The 21154-nt window shown below is 46.0% G+C and overlaps 1 protein-coding gene across 1 annotated transcript in view; it reads right to left on the bottom strand.

Annotated features, from left to right (window-relative positions):
- Nucleotides 1-21154, bottom strand: part of DDX6 (DEAD-box helicase 6) — a 141914-nt gene that overhangs the window by 99372 nt on the left and 21388 nt on the right. Inside the window, exon 2 of the mRNA XM_082273177.1 lies at nucleotides 19796-20272. Within this exon, the coding sequence (XP_082129303.1) occupies nucleotides 19796-19992 (197 nt within the window). The 5' untranslated portion in view covers nucleotides 19993-20272. The remainder of the gene's footprint in view (nucleotides 1-19795; nucleotides 20273-21154) is intronic.

The following is a 21154-nucleotide window of genomic DNA, read 5'->3' on the forward strand; positions in this document are numbered from 1 at the left end:
GCCTAAACATGCCACAAAACATGCCCCACAGCACACAGCTTCTCACACTGACAAGGCTGACACACACAGTGTCACACAGCTCCCCCCCCCCCCCCTTGCAGCCCACAGCATGCAGCCGAGAGATAGGGAGACAAACAGTGTGAATAGAGGCAGGTTACACAGTCCCAGACTGACACCCCCCCAGACAGACAGGTCCCCACATAAATACACTTACCTCACAGTGGCGTGGGGGACCCGCACAGGCGAACAAGCCGCTGCACATGAGACAGGGAGAGTCGCATACAAGACGCACAGAATGGGGGTTAAGAAACCGCACAGCGTCCAGTGAGGTAGCCACCTCACCAATCATCCCTGCACCGAACAGGGATGGGTCGTACTGTGCCAGGAGCGTTACCTGGCTGAACGCTCGATGGCAGGCTGGGAAGCCACTGACCCACGACCAGGGGGATCAGCCCGAGACCCAGCCCGCATGATCCTCTTCATCCGAAGAACTAACTAATGCTGACAAAAAGAACAGCTAAGTAAAGGTAGAGAGAAAACTCAAACAAAAAATCAAAAAAAGAAGAGTCTGGGGCACAAAGCCCCAGCACAGAGAGAGCCAGCCACTCCTGACAAGCTAGACATTAAAACTGAGATATGGTTGCAGGAAGTAGGAGGGTATTGACTGAGGGGACCACCCCTTGAGGGTGGGATATGTTAAAAGCTTTAATGTTAACATATTCTGTTGCCTAGCTACTCCTTCGGAGCAAAGTCTAATACCCCATATGTGACGAATATGAAGAGGCGGCGACTGTCGGAGGACGTAAGAGAAACAAGGTTTCCTCTGACTAGCCAGGACAGAGGCATGCAGATGCGATGAACTCTGCCTCACATTGCAGTGATCAGTCAGGAGACCAATTCACATTTCTAAGCCTTCCACTCAGAAAGTGGGAAAAAGGGCTAATAAAATGAATAAGCCATTAGCTTCCGATCATTGTACAGATCGTGGCAGCAGCAGATGCCAATTTTTTTCTTCTTACACCCTCATCTTCATCCTACTGCATGTGACTCATTTACATTAACCCCTATACCCTCTATGACCTGCACATGCTGTATCTAGTGCGCCATTAACTTCTTCCTGACCGCCCCAGATATAATGTGGCAGGTAGCCGCACCCAGGCAAATCGCTGTACATGTACTGCGCTTGCTCTGGGGAGTCTAGGGGGTGAGCGTGCGCTGCCAAGCTCCCGCTCGCCAGCAGGGAAGCTGACGTGTGTGTCAGGTGGCTCTGATTGCCGCCTGACCTCAATCGTTACCCGCTGAGGACGGTCGGCCAACCATCCTTCTCCCTGGGATGATCACAGAGCTCATGTGGATCCTGCTATATAGGATCACGTCTCTGATTATTTCACAAGTCACACCCCCCAGTTAGAAACATGCCCCCAAGGGTCACATTTAACCCCTTGATCACCCCACAGGGTTAACCCCTTCCCTGCCAATGGCTTAACAGTAACCTTGCATATTTTTAGCACAGATTACTGTAGTAATGTCACTGGTAGCCCCCAAAGGTGTCAAAAACGTCAGTTAGGGGTCCGATCTGTCCACCGCAATGTCACAGTCCAACAAAAAAAAAAAAAATCTCACGTAGTTAGATGTAACATTTGCGCAAACCAATCAATACATATTGCGATTTTTACCAAAAATGTAGCAGAAAACAAAATCGGCCCAAAATTTTAAAAAATTTAGATTAACAAATTTTGTTTGGGGAATGTCACCATGGTGTGCCTAATTTATGGAAAGGTCATGTTGACGTTTGCTCTGCCCTGAGGGGGGGGGGGGGGGGGGGACAGGCTTAAAAAGTGGGTCAAAAAAAAAAAAAGCAAAACCCAGCACTTATAGCCCTGTAAGAAGGCTCTATAGGCTGAAAAAAAAAAAAAAAAAATTAAATTTAATTTGGTTAGCAGTGCATGTCACAGGGAGGCCTCCACACCAGTGATTACCTGCATACAGCAGATTTTATCAGCTGGATTAACAGGTAAATGAAGGCAGGGATGCAAAATACTAGAGGGAAAGCAAACAAGTACAGTGCGGAGATCACTGTACCATCACATAGTATAGCAGAGTTTAGTTTTTTTTTTTCATACGCATCTGTCTGGCAGATAACACTGCAGTGTGCGTCTTCCCAGTAAAACATAACCTCCATGTATGGGACCCTATACCCCCCTCCACACAGCAACCTTAAGAGCCCCATGTCATCCCAAGGCATCTGTAGGCCTTTCCTGCTAAGCTGCCACTTTTTGCCACTACAACTGCCAGACACCAACATTCCACTGGTCAGGAACTGGCTCCTAGCCTGAATGTTCAGGAGTGGTGATGCAAAAACCCCCATGCGGGTAGGAAATCTTAACCTACAGGTGACAAGACTTGAGAACCTACTACCAGCGTAAATACAGAAATGGAAAACCGCTATCTGTATCCACAAGTATTAAAAAATAAAAACCCACACATTTCATGCAAGATATACTATTAATCTGTCTTTTGCATAAAAGTTGGTAAATTTACCAGCATATAAATTACATTCAGGAATTATATAGTACCAACAGTTTCTGTAAGAACGTTAGTGGATCTTCACAAAAAAAAAAAAAAAAAAAATACATGCCATCACCCCCAATTCTTCCTGTTCATTAATACACGTTCACAAGTTTTTGACAGAAGCAAATTTTGCTTGCCAGGGTTATCATGTGATCACTATGACCAATTATAACAATCACACGTAAGCAAAACTCATGAATTGCTTCCATTCACAACAAGCTTGCTTACTAGTTTGATGCTCCTTTTGGACCACAGCTATCACATGATACCTGGCACCGTGATTAGCTGTAGCCAATCACTGAAAAAAAAAAAAAAAAAAAAAAAAAAAACATTGTCTGATCATAATTTTCCAGTGATACTTCCAGTAAAACTAAATGAAAATTACCCCACATTTTCATCAACTGACGAAAACTGATTAAAATCAATTTAACTTTCATCGACAAATGAAACCTGAACGTAAATGTGAGTGAGCATGTTTACCTATGTGAACTTCTGGTTTTCTTGGAGTTCTGCCTGTAAAGGCCATGAGTGCTTCCTCTCCCAGCACACTAGTGACCGTAATGTGCTTAGTGGTGTGGCATGCTTGGAACTGTGCAGCATTACAGGCCTCCTCAGACAACACAGAGCACTGAGCATTACAGAGAGCAATCATTTTAGCACCAGACCTCCTGTGCAACTCTACACTGGTAACCTGTAAAAGGGGTTGTAAATCTCTTTTCCTAAACTTACACCGTTTGGGAGATATTTACTTTTAATTCAGCCAATGTCATCAGCGCATGCGCTCGGAACGGCCACTCATGCTGTTCCTTCCATGCCCTGTGCCGTGAACGGCAGCATGCGCAGGAGTGACGTAATCGTGCCTGCGGCCAATCAGATCGCCGGAGGACAAGAACCAGGATGGCCGAACACGTCGGCCGTTTTATTGCTGAGCGGGCGGCAATGCTTCGGCATCATTCTAAGGCATTTCATAATGAGCTAGTATGCGATGCATACTAGCTCATTGTGCCTTTGTCTTACAGGGTTTTTCCATTTTTTGAGGAGGGTTTATTTCCTCTTAAAGGCGTTTAAAAAGCATTGCTATGGAGAATTTTAAGCACTGTAGCTTGCCGCTATTCTAAGGGCAGACGCAATTTTAAAGCGCGATAGGTTAGGTATTTATTCGCTGTTAACACATTTCACATTATATAAAAAAATTGGACTAACTTTTCGGTTTAAACATTTTCTAAAAAAAAAAAAAAAAAAAAAAAAAATTGCGTTTGATATACATGATGTATATTAATGTTTTGGGATTCTAACTAGTTTGAGCAAAAAAGGTGGTAAATAACACCAAAAGAAAGCGGTGTGAAAAAAATAAAAAATTTCCCAAAATTTGACAAAAGATTTATTCGAATATAAGAAAAAAAAAAAAAAGAAAGAAGAAACCTCCCCTGATGTAGATCCAACGTTAATCACAATGAAAGCTATCAACGCAGGAGAAAAAAAAAAAAAAGTCCATATCCGACACTGGCTCCCGCTGCCTGACCGCTTCACTCCATAGCGGCCGCTAAATAAACCAAGGGGAACGACAACACTGACTGCCCCTTGTGATATCAACCCAGCATGCTCTGGATGTCACAAGGGGGCGGGTCACCCGATGACTTCATCAGGTGGCCCTGCCCCATAGTTTTAGCAGTAATTACGGAGCGGTGAGAAGGAAGCCAGCGTCTGGTGCGAACCTCTTTCCAGGTCGGTGATCGGCATTCATTGTGATTAATGTTGGATCTACACAAGGGAAAAATGTTTTTTTTATAATCAAGAACCTGTCAAAATCTTGCTCTTGCGTTTTGAGTCACTTTAGTGAAGGGATACTATGTTCCCCATACTAATTCACATGGGGGACTTCCAGATAACGTTAAGCCCCCCCCACCAGAAGTGTTCGTTATGACTGGTGGGACGCAGGTTTTTTTTATTTTTTAATGCCAGCATTGTTAACAATTGCAACCAGGGTCGTAGGGAAGAGGCCTTTGTCCTCATCAGCTTTGGGACAAAGCATTTAGGGGGGTACCCCCTCCACACCAAAGCACACCCCCCAGGTTGAGGGCATGTGGCCTGGTATGGTTCAGAAGGAGGGGGCGCCCACTCACTCATTCCCCCTTTCATGGCCCACATGCTCGATTTTGGGCGACCCCCATTTTTTTTAAAACGCTGGTGTAGGATTCCCCTTAAAATTCACAGCAAACCCAAAGGACCTGGTATGAGGGGACTCCCATGCTTTTTTTCCTCCCTCAAAGTTTTAATTGCCGGCATTCTTTTGTTTAGTTGTCAGCGGGGAACCAGTCATTGTTAAAGACACCGCATCCGGCCTGCTTCTAAATGAGCTACTCACTGGTTAAGGACACCAGCAGTCACCCACTAAGTAAAAAAACAAACTACTGGGCACTGGCGCTTAGCAGCCAAGAGTTTAGGTGCTTTCAGCGTTTATTTTTTTTCTGCCAGCAAAAACTGAATGTAAAATCTTACCGTAAAATTCCTTTCTTTGAGTCCTCTTGACAGTCACCGCCCCTCATAGGGTATTGACCTCTTATCCATAGGAGCAAGCTAGGCATAAGACTTGTTAAACAAAACAATTTGCATAGACACAGTAGGGGCTGTCCCACTGGTCCAATACCCCCCTGCTATCAGCATTCCCAACTCAGTTTGGTAGCAAGCAGTAAATAGTCCAAAAACCCCAAAAGAGGGGCGGAACGGCGACTGTCGGAGGACTCCGATTAGTAAGATTTTACAAAAATTTTGTCCTTGCGTCCTCCGACAGTCACCGCCCCTCATATATAGTCTTCAACAATGGGATGTCCCAAAGCAGTGTAGACACGAGCGGTGGTAAGCGCAACCGTCACAAAGGCAATGCAGCACCCAGGTCAGAGAAAGGAACCTTATCTGAACCAGAAAGGTAAACTCTGGGTAACAAGAAAGCTCAACAGGAGCAACAATCCCAGGAGAGCAAAGCAAACAAAGGGGAAAAATAACCCCAACAGACAGGGACAGGCAAACGCCAGGTCCCCCTCAAGGCACGGCCACGCACAGGACTTTGCAGCCAAAGGAGGCATCTGCCGATACCAATAAGTCAAGTTTGTAAAATTTGGAAAAAGTGTGCACAGACGACCAAGTTGCCGCCTTGCGCACCTGGGCCACCAAAGCTTGATGCCCAGGACGCACTCACTGCTCTGGTAGAGTGCGCTTTGACAGGGAAGGGCGGCACCCATTCCCTAATAGAATAGGCCTGTACAATAGTCTGTCTGATTCATTTCAAAATGGGCTGCGTCTGCATACCCTTTCCAAGGGCCCTCAGGAAGGACAAAAAGGGAACCAGACTTCCTGAAGGATTCAGTAGACAGGTACACCCTGATCTCCCGGACTACATCCAAGGAATGCAAGGCAAACTCCTTAGGATGCTTAGGATTCGCACACAGCGAAGGCAAGACAATATCCTCGTTAAGGTGAAACTCGGAAACCAGCTTAGGAAGGAACGCTTGGTTAGGTCGCAAGACCACCTTATCCCTATGAACAACCAGGTAAGGGGAGCGGCAAGACAGGGCCACCAACTCCGGCACTCTGCGAGCAGATGTGATTGCCACCAGAAAAGCAACCTTCCGTGACAACACAGGCAGAGGAATCTCCCTGATGTTCTCAAAGGGAGGACGTTGCAAAACCGACAGGACCAAATTCAAGTCCCAAGGAGGTAAAAGGTGCCCTCCAAGGAGGAGCCAAATGACGCACCCCTTAAATAAAGGTTCGTATCAAAGAGTTTGACGCCAAGGGGCACTGGAAAAGGATTGCCAGCGCAGAAAACTGACCCTTAATTGTAGTCAGCGCAAGACGCTGGTCCACACCAGATTGCAGGAAGGCCAACACCCTCGCTACCGAAAAAGAGCGAGGAGGGACACCCCTGGATTCACACCAGGCAAAATAAGCCTTCCACGTACGTTAATAGATCTTACCGGGCGAGGCCTTCCTAGCCTTGAGCAGGGCAGGAATGACCGCCGACGAGAGACCCCAATCTTTCAGGACCTGGCTTTCAACAGCCACGTCGTTAAAGCCAGCGACTGTAAAGCAGGATGGAAGATGAGCCCCTGAGACAGTAGATCATCTCGTAACGGGAGCCGCCATGGAGGCTCGACAAGTTGCATGATGTCCGCGTACCAAGACCGGCTCGGCCAGGCCCGGGGTCACCAGAATCCCCAATTTTGGTTCCGGGGCCAACCTGCGAAGGAACCTGGACAACTGAATCGGGGGGGGGGGGGGGGGAAGGCATAAATCAGACAATACCGATTCCAAGGTACCACCAGCGCATCCGAGGCGTCTGCCAGAGGATCGCGCGTTCTTGCCACGAACCTTCCCACGTTGTTTAGCCGGGATGCAAACAGATCCACATCGCGCACACAGCATCTGAAACACCTCCGGGTGTAGGACCATTCCCCCTGGTCCAGGGTCTGCCGGCACAGGTAATCGGCCTGCTAATTCTACACACCTGGAATGTGGACTGCCGAAATTGCCAGGACCTGCGTCTCGGCCCAAGACAGAATTTTGGTCACTTCCTGGGCTGCCCGGGCACTCCTGGTGCCCCCTTGGTGATTGATTGATGTAAGCCACCGCAGTGGTGTTGTCCGTCTGCACCCGCACAGGGCGGCCCCGAAGATGATCCGACCAACGGAGCAAGCACAGTCTGATCACTCTCAGTTCCAAGATGTTTATGGGCAGGGAGGATTCCTCCTACGACCAAGTGCCCTGGGCAGAGTGCCCAGAAGCCACCCCAGCCTGACAAGCTGGCGTCCGTGGTGACCACCGTCAACGGCCGGAAGGATTTCCCCTCCGTCAGAGCCGGCGACTGGAGCCACCACAGAAGATTCTCTCTGGTTTGGTGGCTCAAAGAGATCCTCCTTTCCAAGCAATGAGGATGCCTGTCCCACCTGGCCAGAATCTCCGCTTGCAGAGATATAGTGTGTGGAACTGTGCAAACGGTATTGCTTCGAAGGCCGACACCATCAATCCCAGGAACCGCATGCAGGTCCTGAGCGATGAGGATTCGTTGTCCCTGAGGGACCCGACCTCGTTCTGTAGAGTCCGGAGTTTTTCCTCCGGCAGAAAGACTTTTGCTTGGGCGGAATCCAGGACCATCCCTAAGTAAGGGAGGCGAACAGAAGGGGACAAAGTCGACTTCTGAACGTTGATGGTCCACCCGAACTCCTGGAGCGTCTGAACCGTAGTTGACAGATCACGTAACAGACACTGGCTGGCATTCGATCTTAACAGGAGATCGTCCAGATAGCCCAAGATTGCAATTCCCTGCGCCCACAACAGGGCCAGAACAGGAGCCAACACTTTGGTAAACACCCTTGGAGCTGAAGCGAGACCGTAAGGTAACACCGCAAACTGATCGATTCGCAATCGCGCAGGAACACTGAGGTATCTCCGATAACCCTCGTATATGGGGGATGTGAATTCCTGGCTTCCATCGTTAAGATCGATGGAAGCAAGGAATTCTCCCGGGCTCAGGGAGGCCACCACCGATCGGAGGGATTCCATGCGGAATGTTTGAACCCGCACAAAGCGGTTCAGAGCTTTCAAGTCCAGAATCGGACGTACCTTGCCCTCCTTTCTGGGCAGTGAACAGATTTGAGTAAAACCCCCGAAACCTGTCCCGATGCGGCACCGGGACGATTACCCCCTGGGCGAGAAGATCCTGAACCGCCCGATGAAGATCTCAAACGATCTGGGGTCAAATGAAGATTTGAGGGAAAAGAATCTGTCCGCTGGACGCAAAAGGAATTCGATCTTGTAACCTGATCTAATGATTTCCTGAACCCACCTGTTCGGAATCCGGCGCAGCCAAGGTTCGAGAAAACCGCGCAGACGTCCCCCAGCCCCTGGAATGGGTGAGGGCGTCCCTTCAGGTCAAGGCGGACTGGGCCTCCGTGCCAGCGTGGGCAGCTTTTGACTTGCCCGCCCAAGGCTTCTTCTGGCCACCATGGCCTTTGAAGGATTTGCCCTTGTCCTGTGCCTTGAAGGCACGAAAGGACCCCCGATTTGGTTTAAAAGAAGGGCCCCACTTACTGCGGAAAACCTTACCCTTGGAATTCTGGGGCAGCAGAGTGCTTTTGCCCCCAGTGACCCCCTTAACCAATTCGTCCAGGGAGTCCCCAAAAAGGCCATTCAGCGCATAAGGGATGTCAGACAGTCTTTCTGGAAGTCTGGTCAGCCGACCAGCTCTTCAGCCAGACCAAACGACCAGTTAGCACCGCGACAGCAGACAGTCATGCGGCTAAAGGGGCCTCATCCAAGGCCACGTCACACAGGAACAGAACAGCCTGAATAATCTGGTCCACCATCTCCAAAGTAGCAGGAGGGGCGGAGTCAGCCACAAGGGTGCGTCTGAGCACCTTGGCCCAATCTACCACAGCCTAAGACACCATGACGGAGGCGAAAATAGGTTTCATCATGGAGCCCGCCACCATATAGGAGTGGCGAGCAAGAGATTGCATCCACCCAACCGTAGTGTCCCTAAACTGAATCCTCCGCGGGCATAAGAGTGGCCTTGTTCAACCTGGACACCATGTGATCCCCCTTAGGGGCCACGGATCAGCGCAAATCCGTGGGACGCGCAAATGGATAACGGAGCTGAAACTGTTTTGGCACCACAAAACTGCGCTTCAAATTGCGCCATTGTTCTTTCACCGTTTCGTGAAACTCAGCGGGACAAGGGAACATTTGGTTCTACGGGTCCCAAAAGACCGCTTACCTGGCGGGTTGGGCTCATCCTCTAAAATGTAGAGCATCCTTAACAGCGGTAATAAGCGCAGACATAGCAGAGCGTTCTATGGCCGTCCCAGGGAGGGAATCATCCTCCTCTCATCCTCCGCCTCCCCTTCCGACTGAGAGGACTGAGACCCAGGGGGTACACTGTCAATGGCAACCATATCAGATTCTGAATCAGAGGAGTGAGAAAGCCTAGAACATCAACACATCCACTTTGGATGCTAAAGTCGCAAGTGCAGCCGTAATCGCGGACGATTCAGGCGTACCTGAATCTTCCACCAAAGCTGAGGGGAATTTGCTGTCCTGGGACTCCATAAAATAAAAAAACGCAGGCCCTTTAAAATCGCGATCGCAGCGAAACCCACCGCAATAAGGACTAGACTGAGGTACCCCACAGGAAGGTATATAACAGAGCAAAGGAATATCCCCCAAAAAAAGGCAGAAAAAGACCCAGAAGTGTAGCTATAGTTACGCTTGTTGAACGATCTGGCTGCATGGAGAGGAAGTGATGTCACACCGCTAGAGGCTGAGTAAAACTCGGGCTAAGGAAAAATGGTTGCCTATAGAAGTCAATGGGAGGCTCCGGGTAAATGGCCGCTGAACACATGTATAAAACACCTTGCCACACAAAAGATGGCGCCCGAAAAGGCACGACACTACATAGAAAATGGCTGCCGAGTGCCCTTACTGAAGCCAGAGCAGCCGCCCACACCCAAAATGGCGGCCCGCGTTTTTACACCGCAGCGGCCCTCACATGTGTGCCTGCACCCCACAAAAAACACAACAGTGCCGGAGGGGACAGGGACCCCCACAGAGCATCCTGGACGCAATAGTGCCCCCACAGGGACCGGGAGGGAATGGGAGCCCCAGACAGACATGAGGGAGAACACAGACTCTCAGCAGACTGTCATCCCCAAAACAGAGGCCCCACACCGAATGTACTCACTGATCCATGATGGCGTGGGTGCCGCTCTGCGACGGGAAGCCTCCCACCCTAGGTGGTGGGGGTGCCGTCAGCCAAACAGGATTCTAGCAAGCACGGAAACCTCAGTTGAGGCATAATAGCGAGGTGGCCACCTCACTGGCTTTTGTTCCCGAGGACAGGGACAGGTCGTTTGCGAGGCCAGGGCGTACGCACAGCGTGCTAAACGCTCGATGGCGGGCTGGGATTCCGTAAGGCTCTAGTACAACCAGTCCCGATTCCCAGCTCCGCAAACGCTGTAGTCTTCCGAAGATCCGACTAACTAAGCACAGAATAAATAAAAAGCTAGTAGTGCAAAGAAAAAACTTGCACAAAATAAGTAATAAAACCGAAGGCTGAGACTGTAGCCCCAGCACAGGGAAGCCCATCTTACTCCTAACTAGGCAGAAGACAAACTGAGTTGGGAATGCTGATAGCAGGGGGGTATTGGACCAGTGGGACAGCCCCTACAGGTGTGTCTATGCAAATTGTTTTGTTTTTTACCAAGTCTTATGCCTAGCTTGCTCCTATGGATGAGAGGTCAATACCCATTGGTGAAGACTATGAGGGACAGCAACTGTCAGAGGACGTAAGAGAAAGTTTCTGCTCTTAAACACTAAAGCTTAAAAAAAAAAAAAAAAAGCACCTCTGGAATAGAATAGCGTGCATGGACACATAGAACAATCTTCTAGAACAATCTTCTAGAAGCAGGGGAAAAAAAATGCTCAAAAGCTGCTGCAGGGGGAAAAGAAAAGCAGATACCCAGGTTCGGTTTACTTACATGATCAGCTGTCATTGGCTCCAATCAGGCAGCATGAGAAAAAGGGACGTCCATTTACGCCCTCCCAGCTTTTTAAGCCCGCGCTGTAGCCGTGTTTTGGCTATAGCGTGGGGGCTCAAGTAGTTAAGGGTGTGCACCTGGTTTAAAAGCTATAACCGGCAAGGTGACTGAACACAGGGAAACAAGAAGTAGGTTTAGGATACCAAGAAGCATTTTGGGGATCAAAAAATTGGACCCAGCTAGGTAAAAAGGGAACTGCTATAGGCAGCTGCAGGATACTTACTGCAATGAAACCAATGGAGAGGACATGCGATCTAGCTTGATATGCAATCCACAATCCTAGATCAATTAAAGCCATTATAAACCTTTGCAAACCATTCGCAAAGGCCTGTATAGCGGTTTTACCCTGTGCAGTTAGAGAAAGGCCTTAGCACGTTCTCAAAATACTGACACTGAACAAATGAAAAACGTAGTAGTTGTGAACAAGGCCTAAACGAGCCGCAAACATGTATCGACATGTTACCATAGACTTGGGAGTTGAGATGCATCAGCCACTACCAAACTCAAAGCTTCATTTTTGAAATGGTAATGCAAATGCTTCACACATTTTGACAGTATAAAGATAATCACCCAAGTGTTACAGACCAACAATATCCTAAAAATATGAATACACTGCAATAATTTACAGGATTTATTTAGCACCAACAGTTTGCACAGCGCTTAAGGCAGACAGTACAGTTACAATGCAAATCAATACAAGATGATTCAGAGGTCCCTGAAGGTTAGAGCTTACAATCTATTGCTGCAGCCTTCAATATAGCAAAAACATTGATTTTTTTAAAGTTTTGCATGGTTATGCTTGCAAAAGGGGCCTGTATAAAGTGATCAAGCAGGACTTCCATTTTCTGACATAATTTCCACTTCAAAAACACTCACAAGAAGCTAAAACAATGCTGGAGAGGAGAATCAGGAACGGAAGCCATATTCAATGGAAGTCATCTGTAAGTGTTTCAAGCCAAACTGTAAAAAGAGGCATTGTTACCTGGTGAGTCCTAGTTGCTGGGGAAAGGGCATGCAAGCACTTTTTATTCAAGGTGGAGAGATTGAACTTTCTTCAAAGGTTTATTTAAACAAGCAGGATGGAGCAATCTTTAAGCACTTTTCATTCACGGGGGAGCTTTCAAGTTTTTTTAGAACTGTGGCAGAATGGGATAATCTGTCATACATCTGGTCACTTTGGCATTTACAGTGGTGCTTTTTTGATATAACAAAACTTTTTTGCAATGCCTTTCTTATTGTTATATTGTGTTAGATGTTTTGATGTTAACACAACTGTCCAGATCAAATCCAGACTGCTTTACTAGGTGTTTGAGGAGCGTTACAAATGCACCTTAAAATGCCTGCTTTTAATGTCAGCATGAATGGGGCATTACTGATCAATGTGGGCAGTTTTTTTTTGGTATTCATGACAATTGTCGCTTTTTGAAAGTCTGTCTCTAAAATTGAATACAGGACACAGATTAATGCATTCCATTTTCGGTTTAAAGCTGGCCAAACACCAGTAGAATGTTTTTAGATTGTTCCTTCAATTTTTTTTATGGCTAATGGGGTCAAAACAATGATCAGCAGTGATGAGAAAAACTTGGAGGATGGAAAAATTTCTCGATGGGTACAAAACGCTAACTGAATATGGTCTTTGTTCAATATACATATTTTAATAAAACCTGTTAATACAGCTGGTATTCCATTTAAAATGGTGATCTGGACTTTCAGGGGTTTCTAACCAAATAAGTCAATTCAAATATGCCACAAAAAAAAAAAAAAAAAAAAAAAATTAACCACTTGCCGCCCGCCCGCTGTCAATTGACGGAGCGGTGCGGCTATTATCCTGGGAAGACGTCATATGACGTGATCCCAGGAAACAGGGCAGGCGCGCGATCGCGTGCGTGCCGCCCTGCACTCCCGGTGTCGGGGTGTCCCCAGGACACCCCCGCCACCGGCAGGGGGGAAACAGCCAATGGGTGTGGCTGTTTCCCACGTGATCGGCTGTGTTCCAATGACACAGCCGATCACAATAGAGGAGCCCGGGAGATGACCGCGCATGCGCGATCGGGAGCGCGCAGCGCGGTCATGTCAGTGGCACTGTGTTCCGTAGGAACACAGCTGTCACCGGCAGTAGTAAACAGTCACTGTCAGTGACTGTTTACTATGTGATCGGCTGTGAATCCATTCACAGCCGATCACAAAATGTAAACAAAGAGCAGTAACTCACTGTTACTAGCTCTTCTCCCCTCATACAGCTTCCAGTGTGAGGAGAGCAGAGCTAGAAACAGTGAGTTACTGCTCTGTGTACCTGTAAAAAGTAAAATCACACTAATAAAAGGTCCCCACACAGTCCTCAGCCCCCCCCCCCCCCCCAGTGTCACCTGTCACCCAACAGTCACCTCATCATGCTAGGCAGCATAAAACTGGAGAGACGCTCCTAGAGGCTGATGGGTAATAGCTGAGGAACAGCCCCCTAGAGGTGCGTTATGTGTAAAGGCTTTTGTTTGTTAACCTTTTACTGCCTAGACTGCTCCTGCAGAGGAGGCCATTACCCACTAGTGAAGGCTAACTGAACGGGCGGCGACTGTCAGAGGACATAAGAAAAAGACATGTTTTGTTTCATACAAACCTATAGTTCTTTATGTGCCACTTTCACACTACAATAATGGCAAGATGGCCATAAGTTTTTTTTTGTAGCATTTAACCAGTTTACACCCTGCCTGCTCAGAGGGATGCAAGGCCATAAAATCCAGCAGCCTGCAGCAAAGGTCTGCAGGTTTAGCCTTCTGCTGAGAGACAGAATCTGAGACTCATTTTCTTAACCAGTCATCTGTAAAGGTTATTTTTTTTTTTTTTATTGCGTGTACTGTGGGGAAAATAATTTTGATCCCCTGCAGATTTTGTAAGTTTGCCCACTTACAAAGAAATGAAGGGTCTATCTTTATCATAGGTGTATTTTAAATGAGAAAATATCAACCAAAAATCCAGAAAAAAAATACATGATACAAATGTTATAACTTTAATTACAGTTCAGTAAGTAGTTGATCCCCTACCAACCGATAATTTTGGCTCCCACAGACAGTGGTTACAGTATGTGCTCATGTAGTACACAGATTAATCCCGGTTAGGAAGGTGCTCACAACGCAAACTCATGAGAGAAAAAAAAAAAAAAAAAAAAAAAAAAAGACACCTGTTGACAGAATCTCTTCCATTTAAACCTTGCCATCATGGAAAAGACCAAATTATTGTCATAGGACATCAGAGACAAGATTGTAGACCTGCACGAGGCTGGAATGGGCTACAAGATCGCCAGCAAGAAGCTAGGTGGAAGGAGACAACTGTTGAGCAATTACTGGAAAAAATGGAATACAAAATACCACCAATCGCTCTCGGTCTGAAGCTCCATGCAAGAGCTTGTGAATGATCTCAAGGCAGTTGGGACCACAGTCAAAACAAATTGGTAACAATATGCCGCAATGGATTAAAATCCTGTAGCGTCTACAAGGTCCCCCTCAAGAAGCCACATGTACATGCCTATCTGAAGTTTGCCAATGAAAACCTAAATGATTCAGAGAAGGATTGTGAGAAAGGGCTGTGGTCAGGAGAGACCAAAATTGAGCTCTTTGGCGTTTAACCCTACTCGCCGTGTTAGGAGGAAAAAATGCCAACTGACCCCAAGAACACCATCCGTATAGTCAAGCAAGGGGGTGGAAACATTATGCTTTGGAGCAGTTTCTCTGCTAAAGGTACAGGCCAACTGCCGCATCGAGGGGCCATGTATTGTAAATCTTGGTTGAGAACCTTCTGCCCTTAGCCTGAAGGTTGAAAATTAGTCATGATGGGTCTTCGAGCATTACACATTCTAACCAAAACAAAGGAGTGGCACAAGAAAGGCACATTAAGGTCATGGAGTGGCCTTGCCAGTCTCCAGACATTAATCCTATAGAAAATTTATGGAAGGAGTTGAAACTTCGAGTTGCCAAGCGAAAGCCAGGAAACCTTAAGAATTCAGAGATGGTTTGTAAAATCCCTCCTGAGAGGTGTACAAACCTGTTAACAACCAACTACAAGAATCTTATTCTCTGCTTGCCAAGAAGGGCTTCTCCACCACGTATTAAGTCATGTTTTGCTTAGGGATCAAATACTTTTTACTCGCTTAACTACAACTCACTGAACTACAACTCCATTTATAACAATTGTATCATGTATTTTTTCTGGATTTTTATTCTACTTAAAATCCACCCATGATAAAACATTTATAGACCCTTCATTTCTGATTGTAGGCAAACTTACAAAACCTGCAGGGGATCAAATAATTATTTCCCCCACTGTTATTTTACTGGTAGTATCAGTATCACCATTTACCATCTGTTTTGTTTGGGTCATTGAAAGTGAACTCACTGAAGATTAAGCAGCAAGCATTACACACCAAAGGATTGTTAGGTTGCAATTTGTTACCTTAGTTCCTGGGTTTAACCACTTGCCGACCACCTAACTGGAAACTTACATCATGACTGACAGTAAATGCTGGAGTGTTGGCTGCAGCTAGATACCATAACCCGGTATTTTCTTATCCCTTAGGCGGCCGGCTTTCAGATCTGCGGATTCGCTGCAGGATCACTTTTGGAAGCAGGAGAGGTCCCCCCCCCCCCCCCCTGCTTCCCAGGCCAACGCTACTGATTGCTGTATGTTTTCCCATAGAGATAGGCGATAGTAAGATGGCCACTGCCCATCTCTATGCCCTTGGGAGGACCAGAGCATAGACTCTTCCACTTCCCGGGCCATCTAAACTTTTTCTTAAAGCAAAAGTATATATACACAGACACGTCAAAAAAATTAAAGTCACTTTGAAAACACATTAGATCTCAATGGCGAAAAATATGCTGGCTATGGACTGGGTAATGCGTTAGGAAGGAAAGGATGCCGCATCGTTTAAAAGAAAATAAAAATATCAGCCTACAGAGAGCTGAACTCAAAGATACCCTATAAATCAATCAATGGAAAAAATGATGCAGAAGGCTAGACCATATTGCTGAAATTGAATTGCAGCAACTCAAAAATGGTACTCAGTTTGTATGCACCCCCCCACGAGATTTTAGATTGAGAGGATTGATGGTGTCCTGGGGTATTTCCTCCCAGATCTGGACCAGGGCATTACTGAGCTCCTGAACAGACTGCGGTGCAACCTGGTGGCGTCAGATGGATCAAAACAATGTCCCAGAGGTGTTCTATTGGATTTAGGTCAGGCAAGCGTTGGGGCCATTCAATATCATCAATTTCTGCATCCTCTCACCACGAGGCCAGCCATCATGCACCAGGAGGAACCCAGGGCCTACTGCACCACCGTAGGGTCTGACAATGGGTCCAAAGATTTCATCCCAATACCCAATGGCAGTTAAGGTGCCATTGTCTAGCCTGTAGAGGTCTGTGCATTCCTCCATGGATATGCCTTCCCAGGCCATCGGTGACTCACCGAACTGGTCATGCTGAACAATGTCACAGGCAGCATAAGGTTCTCCACAGTTTCTACAGACCCTTTCACATCAGTCACATGTCCTCAGCGTGAACCTGCTCTCATCTGAAAAGCATAGGGCGCTAGTGGTGGACCTGCCAATAAGACAGACATTCATACCAGTGGCCTGCTGGAGGTCATTTTGTAGGGCTCTGGCAGTGTTCATCCTGTTCCTCCTTGCACAAGGGAGCAGATACTGGTCCTGCTAATGGGTTAAGGACCATCTTTGGATCTGTCCACTTCTCCTAGAGTAACTGCCTGTCTCCTGGAATCTTCTCCATGCTCTTGAGCTAGTGGTGGAAGACAACAAACCTGGCAATGGCACGTATTGAAGTGCCATCCTGGAGGAGTTGGAATGCCTGTGCAACCTCTATAGGGTCGAGGTTAAGCCTCATGATACAATTAGTGACACTAACCCTAGCCAAATGCAAAACTAGTGAAAAACAGTCAGAAAAGATGACTAGGGGAAAAAAATTTCAGTGGGCATCACCTGTAAAACCAGTATATTTTGGAGGACCTCATTGTTGCCCATATAGTGTTCCCGTTCCTTTCATTAACACCAAAGTAGCTAAAACTGATTAACCCCCCCCCCCCCCGCTACTTAATTGACCAGATCAATATCCCAGGAGTTTAACTGACTTTATGCTATATTCTGAATAAAGAGTTCCTTTCACTTTTAGAGATCGAGAATATAAACCAATATATTTGTACATCTACAACCCTTTTGCTTTTAAGGGTAATAGAGATTTAGGAGTTTAGACTCCCATCTTTCGCCATAAAGAGGACCTGCCCTGTATTGTATCGTTATCGTTAAAGTGTTCAAAAAATTTCTCTTTTAAAAGAGGGACAGGGTGAAAATAAAAACCCTTTTAAAAGCACCTTCCCTGTGCCAAGTAGTGAACGCATACATAGGTAATACCCACATATGTAAATGGTGTTTGCGCCCACATATGTAAGGTATGGCTGCAAACGTCTGAAGAAATTCTAGCACTAGACCAGTGGTGTCCAAAGAGGGCCAGATTTGATGAAGTGAAAATGTGTGAGGGCCGACCATTTTGCCTGACATTCTTTGGACCATTAAAATTAAATGCAAATTAACTATTTTATGCAAAGTTTATTGCAAACGGCATACTTTCATTTCGTCACATGGATGACAAATCTAAACAGGTGTTATGCCAGTTATCATGGAGAGAGCGCTGGTCCTGTTATACTAGCGCCAAATTTGTGTTTTCAAGTGCTCCCTTATCAGGCTAAAGCCTCGTACACGATCAGATTATCGAACGATCTAGCGCCAGATTTTTGTTGCATGTTTGTCTCATATCGAAAGTGAAGAGGTTACTTTCATACGAAAATTCCCGTACAACAGAATTCAACTTCAGAAGTGATGTCATGTGTTGAATTGTTTTGTGTGTGTTCTCTCTCTGAGCATGCCTAATCTTGCTATTACGATTTTTTTTGGACGATAACTGTACTATTAAAAGGAAAATCGGACGTTGTGTTGAAGTACGATAAAAATTTTATAGCCTGCACATCCAGATTTTGTCGTCCGAAAATTCGTTATTGGCTGTTGAAAGCAATTAACAATCCGAAAATCTGCAGATCGTTCGGATGAAATTTTACTTCTGATTTTCGTATCGTGTGTACAGGCCAAGGCCTCAAGTCTGAGGCCATATTGAGAAAGGGATATAAAGCTGGTGGGGATGGGCGGTGGATGTTAACATTTAGTGTATTCACAAGTAACATGGGTGTTGAAAGATCCAGAGATGCCAGTGGTCCTGAGCAGCGCTCGGATTCACAGGGGCCACAACAATACATTTTTACAAATTATCTGTGGGGCCATATTAAAGAGGCCTGGGGGCCCCAAATGTCCCACGGGCCGGACTTTGGACATGCCTGCACTAGACCTAACTCTAAACTGGCAACCTGTAGAAATTTTTAAAGCGTTGACTGGAAATTTTTTTAAGTACCGTAATTTGGCACCATCCCACGAGAGTGAGCAATTTTAAAGCATGAGAGGTTAGGTATCCATACACATTGCTGTCTGGGAACACCCCTAAGATGCACTAGGAACATTTACTGCCATTTTGTTTTACATACTAGGGAGGTGGCTTTTAAACCTGTATTGCGGCATATAGGAGACCTTGAGATATTGATAACTAAGGATGAGTTTGGTTGTGCTCAGACCCAAGTCTGAAGCCAAAGCCTGTGACCGGCACCACAAAGAAGTTACCTGTACTGGGGGCCAATCATCTGCAAAAAAAGCAATACCTGCTCCACATCCAGAAGCAAGGGGCATGTACATGTGCTGCTGTGGGGCCTGGAATGCCTAGTTTTCTGGCAGGCTCATCCCCACTGACAAGATCTTGCATAATTAAATATGTTCCTGCATGATGTGATATGGCCAATAAGGATGCCAGTGGCAGCAACATACACCATTGTAAAATGTGCATCTACGTCAATTTTGCACATACAGCTATTCTAGAGTCGATATCCTGTAACCCAGTGGTCCTCAACTCCGGTCCTCAGGGCCCACTAACAGGCCAGATTTTAAGTATTACCTTGGGGAGATGCAGACTAGAGTACTGCAATCACTGAGCAGCAAATTATATCACCTGGGATGTATTTCAGTTATCTTGCAAACCTGGCCTGTTAGTGGGCCCTGTAGGCCAGGGTTGAGGACCACTGCTGTAACTTTTCGAATGTAAGTGCTAACAAGCTGGGCACTCCTATTTTGAATTGTACTGTAACTGTACTGTTTTCCCTGTTGTACAGAGCTGCACAAGTGGTTGGCGTTCTATACATCCTGTCTAATGGTCTCAGGAACTGTACTGGCGACAGACATCCTGGTATTTGATAGCTAAACCGTAAAGCAGGGGCTAGCATCAGGGGAAACCGGCTCCAATTCAACGAACAGCATCAAGCTCAAACACCAGAGTTGAGACACCATGGTACCAGTAAGAGTAGTAAGGCACAAAGGACTTCTGAGAAAGCTTTAACATGGCATAGAGAAAAAATACATTTGAAGTGTGCAAATTGATGTATCCACTGCAAACAGATTACACACAAAATATCCAAAGAGGGGAGAAGAAAAAAAAAAAAAAAAAAAAAAAAAAAAAAAAACACACAACATACTTACTTAATACCACTGCCCATACTCTGTGCTTGCTGCTGACTTCCGTTATTGATTGTGCTGGCATTTTTCAGCTGGTTTATTTGCTGTGTCTGTGTTCCCCCATTTCCAGGCCCTTGGCTTTGTTTTACTGGGCCCCTCAACTGCCCATTCTGACTGGACAGACCCATTAAAACAGGGTTCTCTGTTCTTGTGGTGCTCATTTTGTTTTGTGTTTTTTTTTTTTTAATAGTGTCCCTTTGTAAGTTTCTTTCAGCTTCACAAGTTCTGAAAGTCAGTACAGAGACTAATAGTTTATAGAACTCTTCAAATGAAGAGATAATGTCTTGCTCAGTAAATGAGTCCTTAATGCAACTTAAAACAAGTGCTTGTTCTTCTTAAAGTCTTTGAACTTCGAAATCACTTGTTCTGATGCACAAATTCAACTTTATAAAAAAAGCCCTCGGACATTGATGAAATTCACTTTTCTTCAACGATTGCAACCTAAAAGAAAAATTGGAGTTAGTGAACTGTTACAAACATAGAAACTTTAAGCAGCAAAACGTGAACATTTTTATTCTTTTGTGTTTTCCCTTTGCAGCCAACAAGTGCTCTGTACCTTTCATGTTTTCCAGCTCAGAGAGACTGAACTAAAGTCATACCAAAAAAGTCAGAGGTTAAACGACAAGGAACTAGAATTACCAGTGTTATCCCTGCGGCTGATCTTCCCCCACTGCAGTTTTACCATATGGTGGTCTGTGTGTGAAAGCCGCCATCTCCTGGTAGAAGCAGTTTCACTTAATGCCAGTGCCTCAAGCCGGAACAATGCGCAGCAAAGTAGTGATGTGATTATAATACAGGAATGTTCTAGAGCTGTTTGTGCAGCACTATACAAAATAAAAAGGAGACTGTACAGTTACAATACAACAGCCTTATAGAATCTGTGCTGGGAAAGGTATCCCAAAAGGGGAAACCCACAGCTAGAACCTGAGGTGTACAGGTAGGTGCTGGGGTAAGAAAGCAAGAGAGGGACAAGGGGGGGGGGGGGGGGTTTGAAGAAGGAAAAGGGGAGATGAAGAAAGAAGATGGAGAAGGAACGGGAAAAGAAAAAGAAAATAAAGATGCGAAGAGGAGGGGAGGGCTGGTGGGACTTTAAAGGTACCAGGTAGTTCAGAATGATAAACACATGATTTAAAAACTGGAAATATTTATTAACATAGCATCTTTAAAATACAAAACAAAAAATACAACATGAACACAAATAATTTGACATATACAAGAAGAGCAAATGTACTGAACATAAGGCAGTAATGATGGTGTAAATAACTAGGTCCAATGATGAGCATTAAACCAATCCCGACATGTTTCGCGGGCAATGCTGCACCG

This window comes from Pelophylax lessonae (assembly GCF_965119305.1).
Source record: "Pelophylax lessonae genome assembly, chromosome: 12".
Classification (NCBI taxonomy): domain Eukaryota; kingdom Metazoa; phylum Chordata; class Amphibia; order Anura; family Ranidae; genus Pelophylax; species Pelophylax lessonae.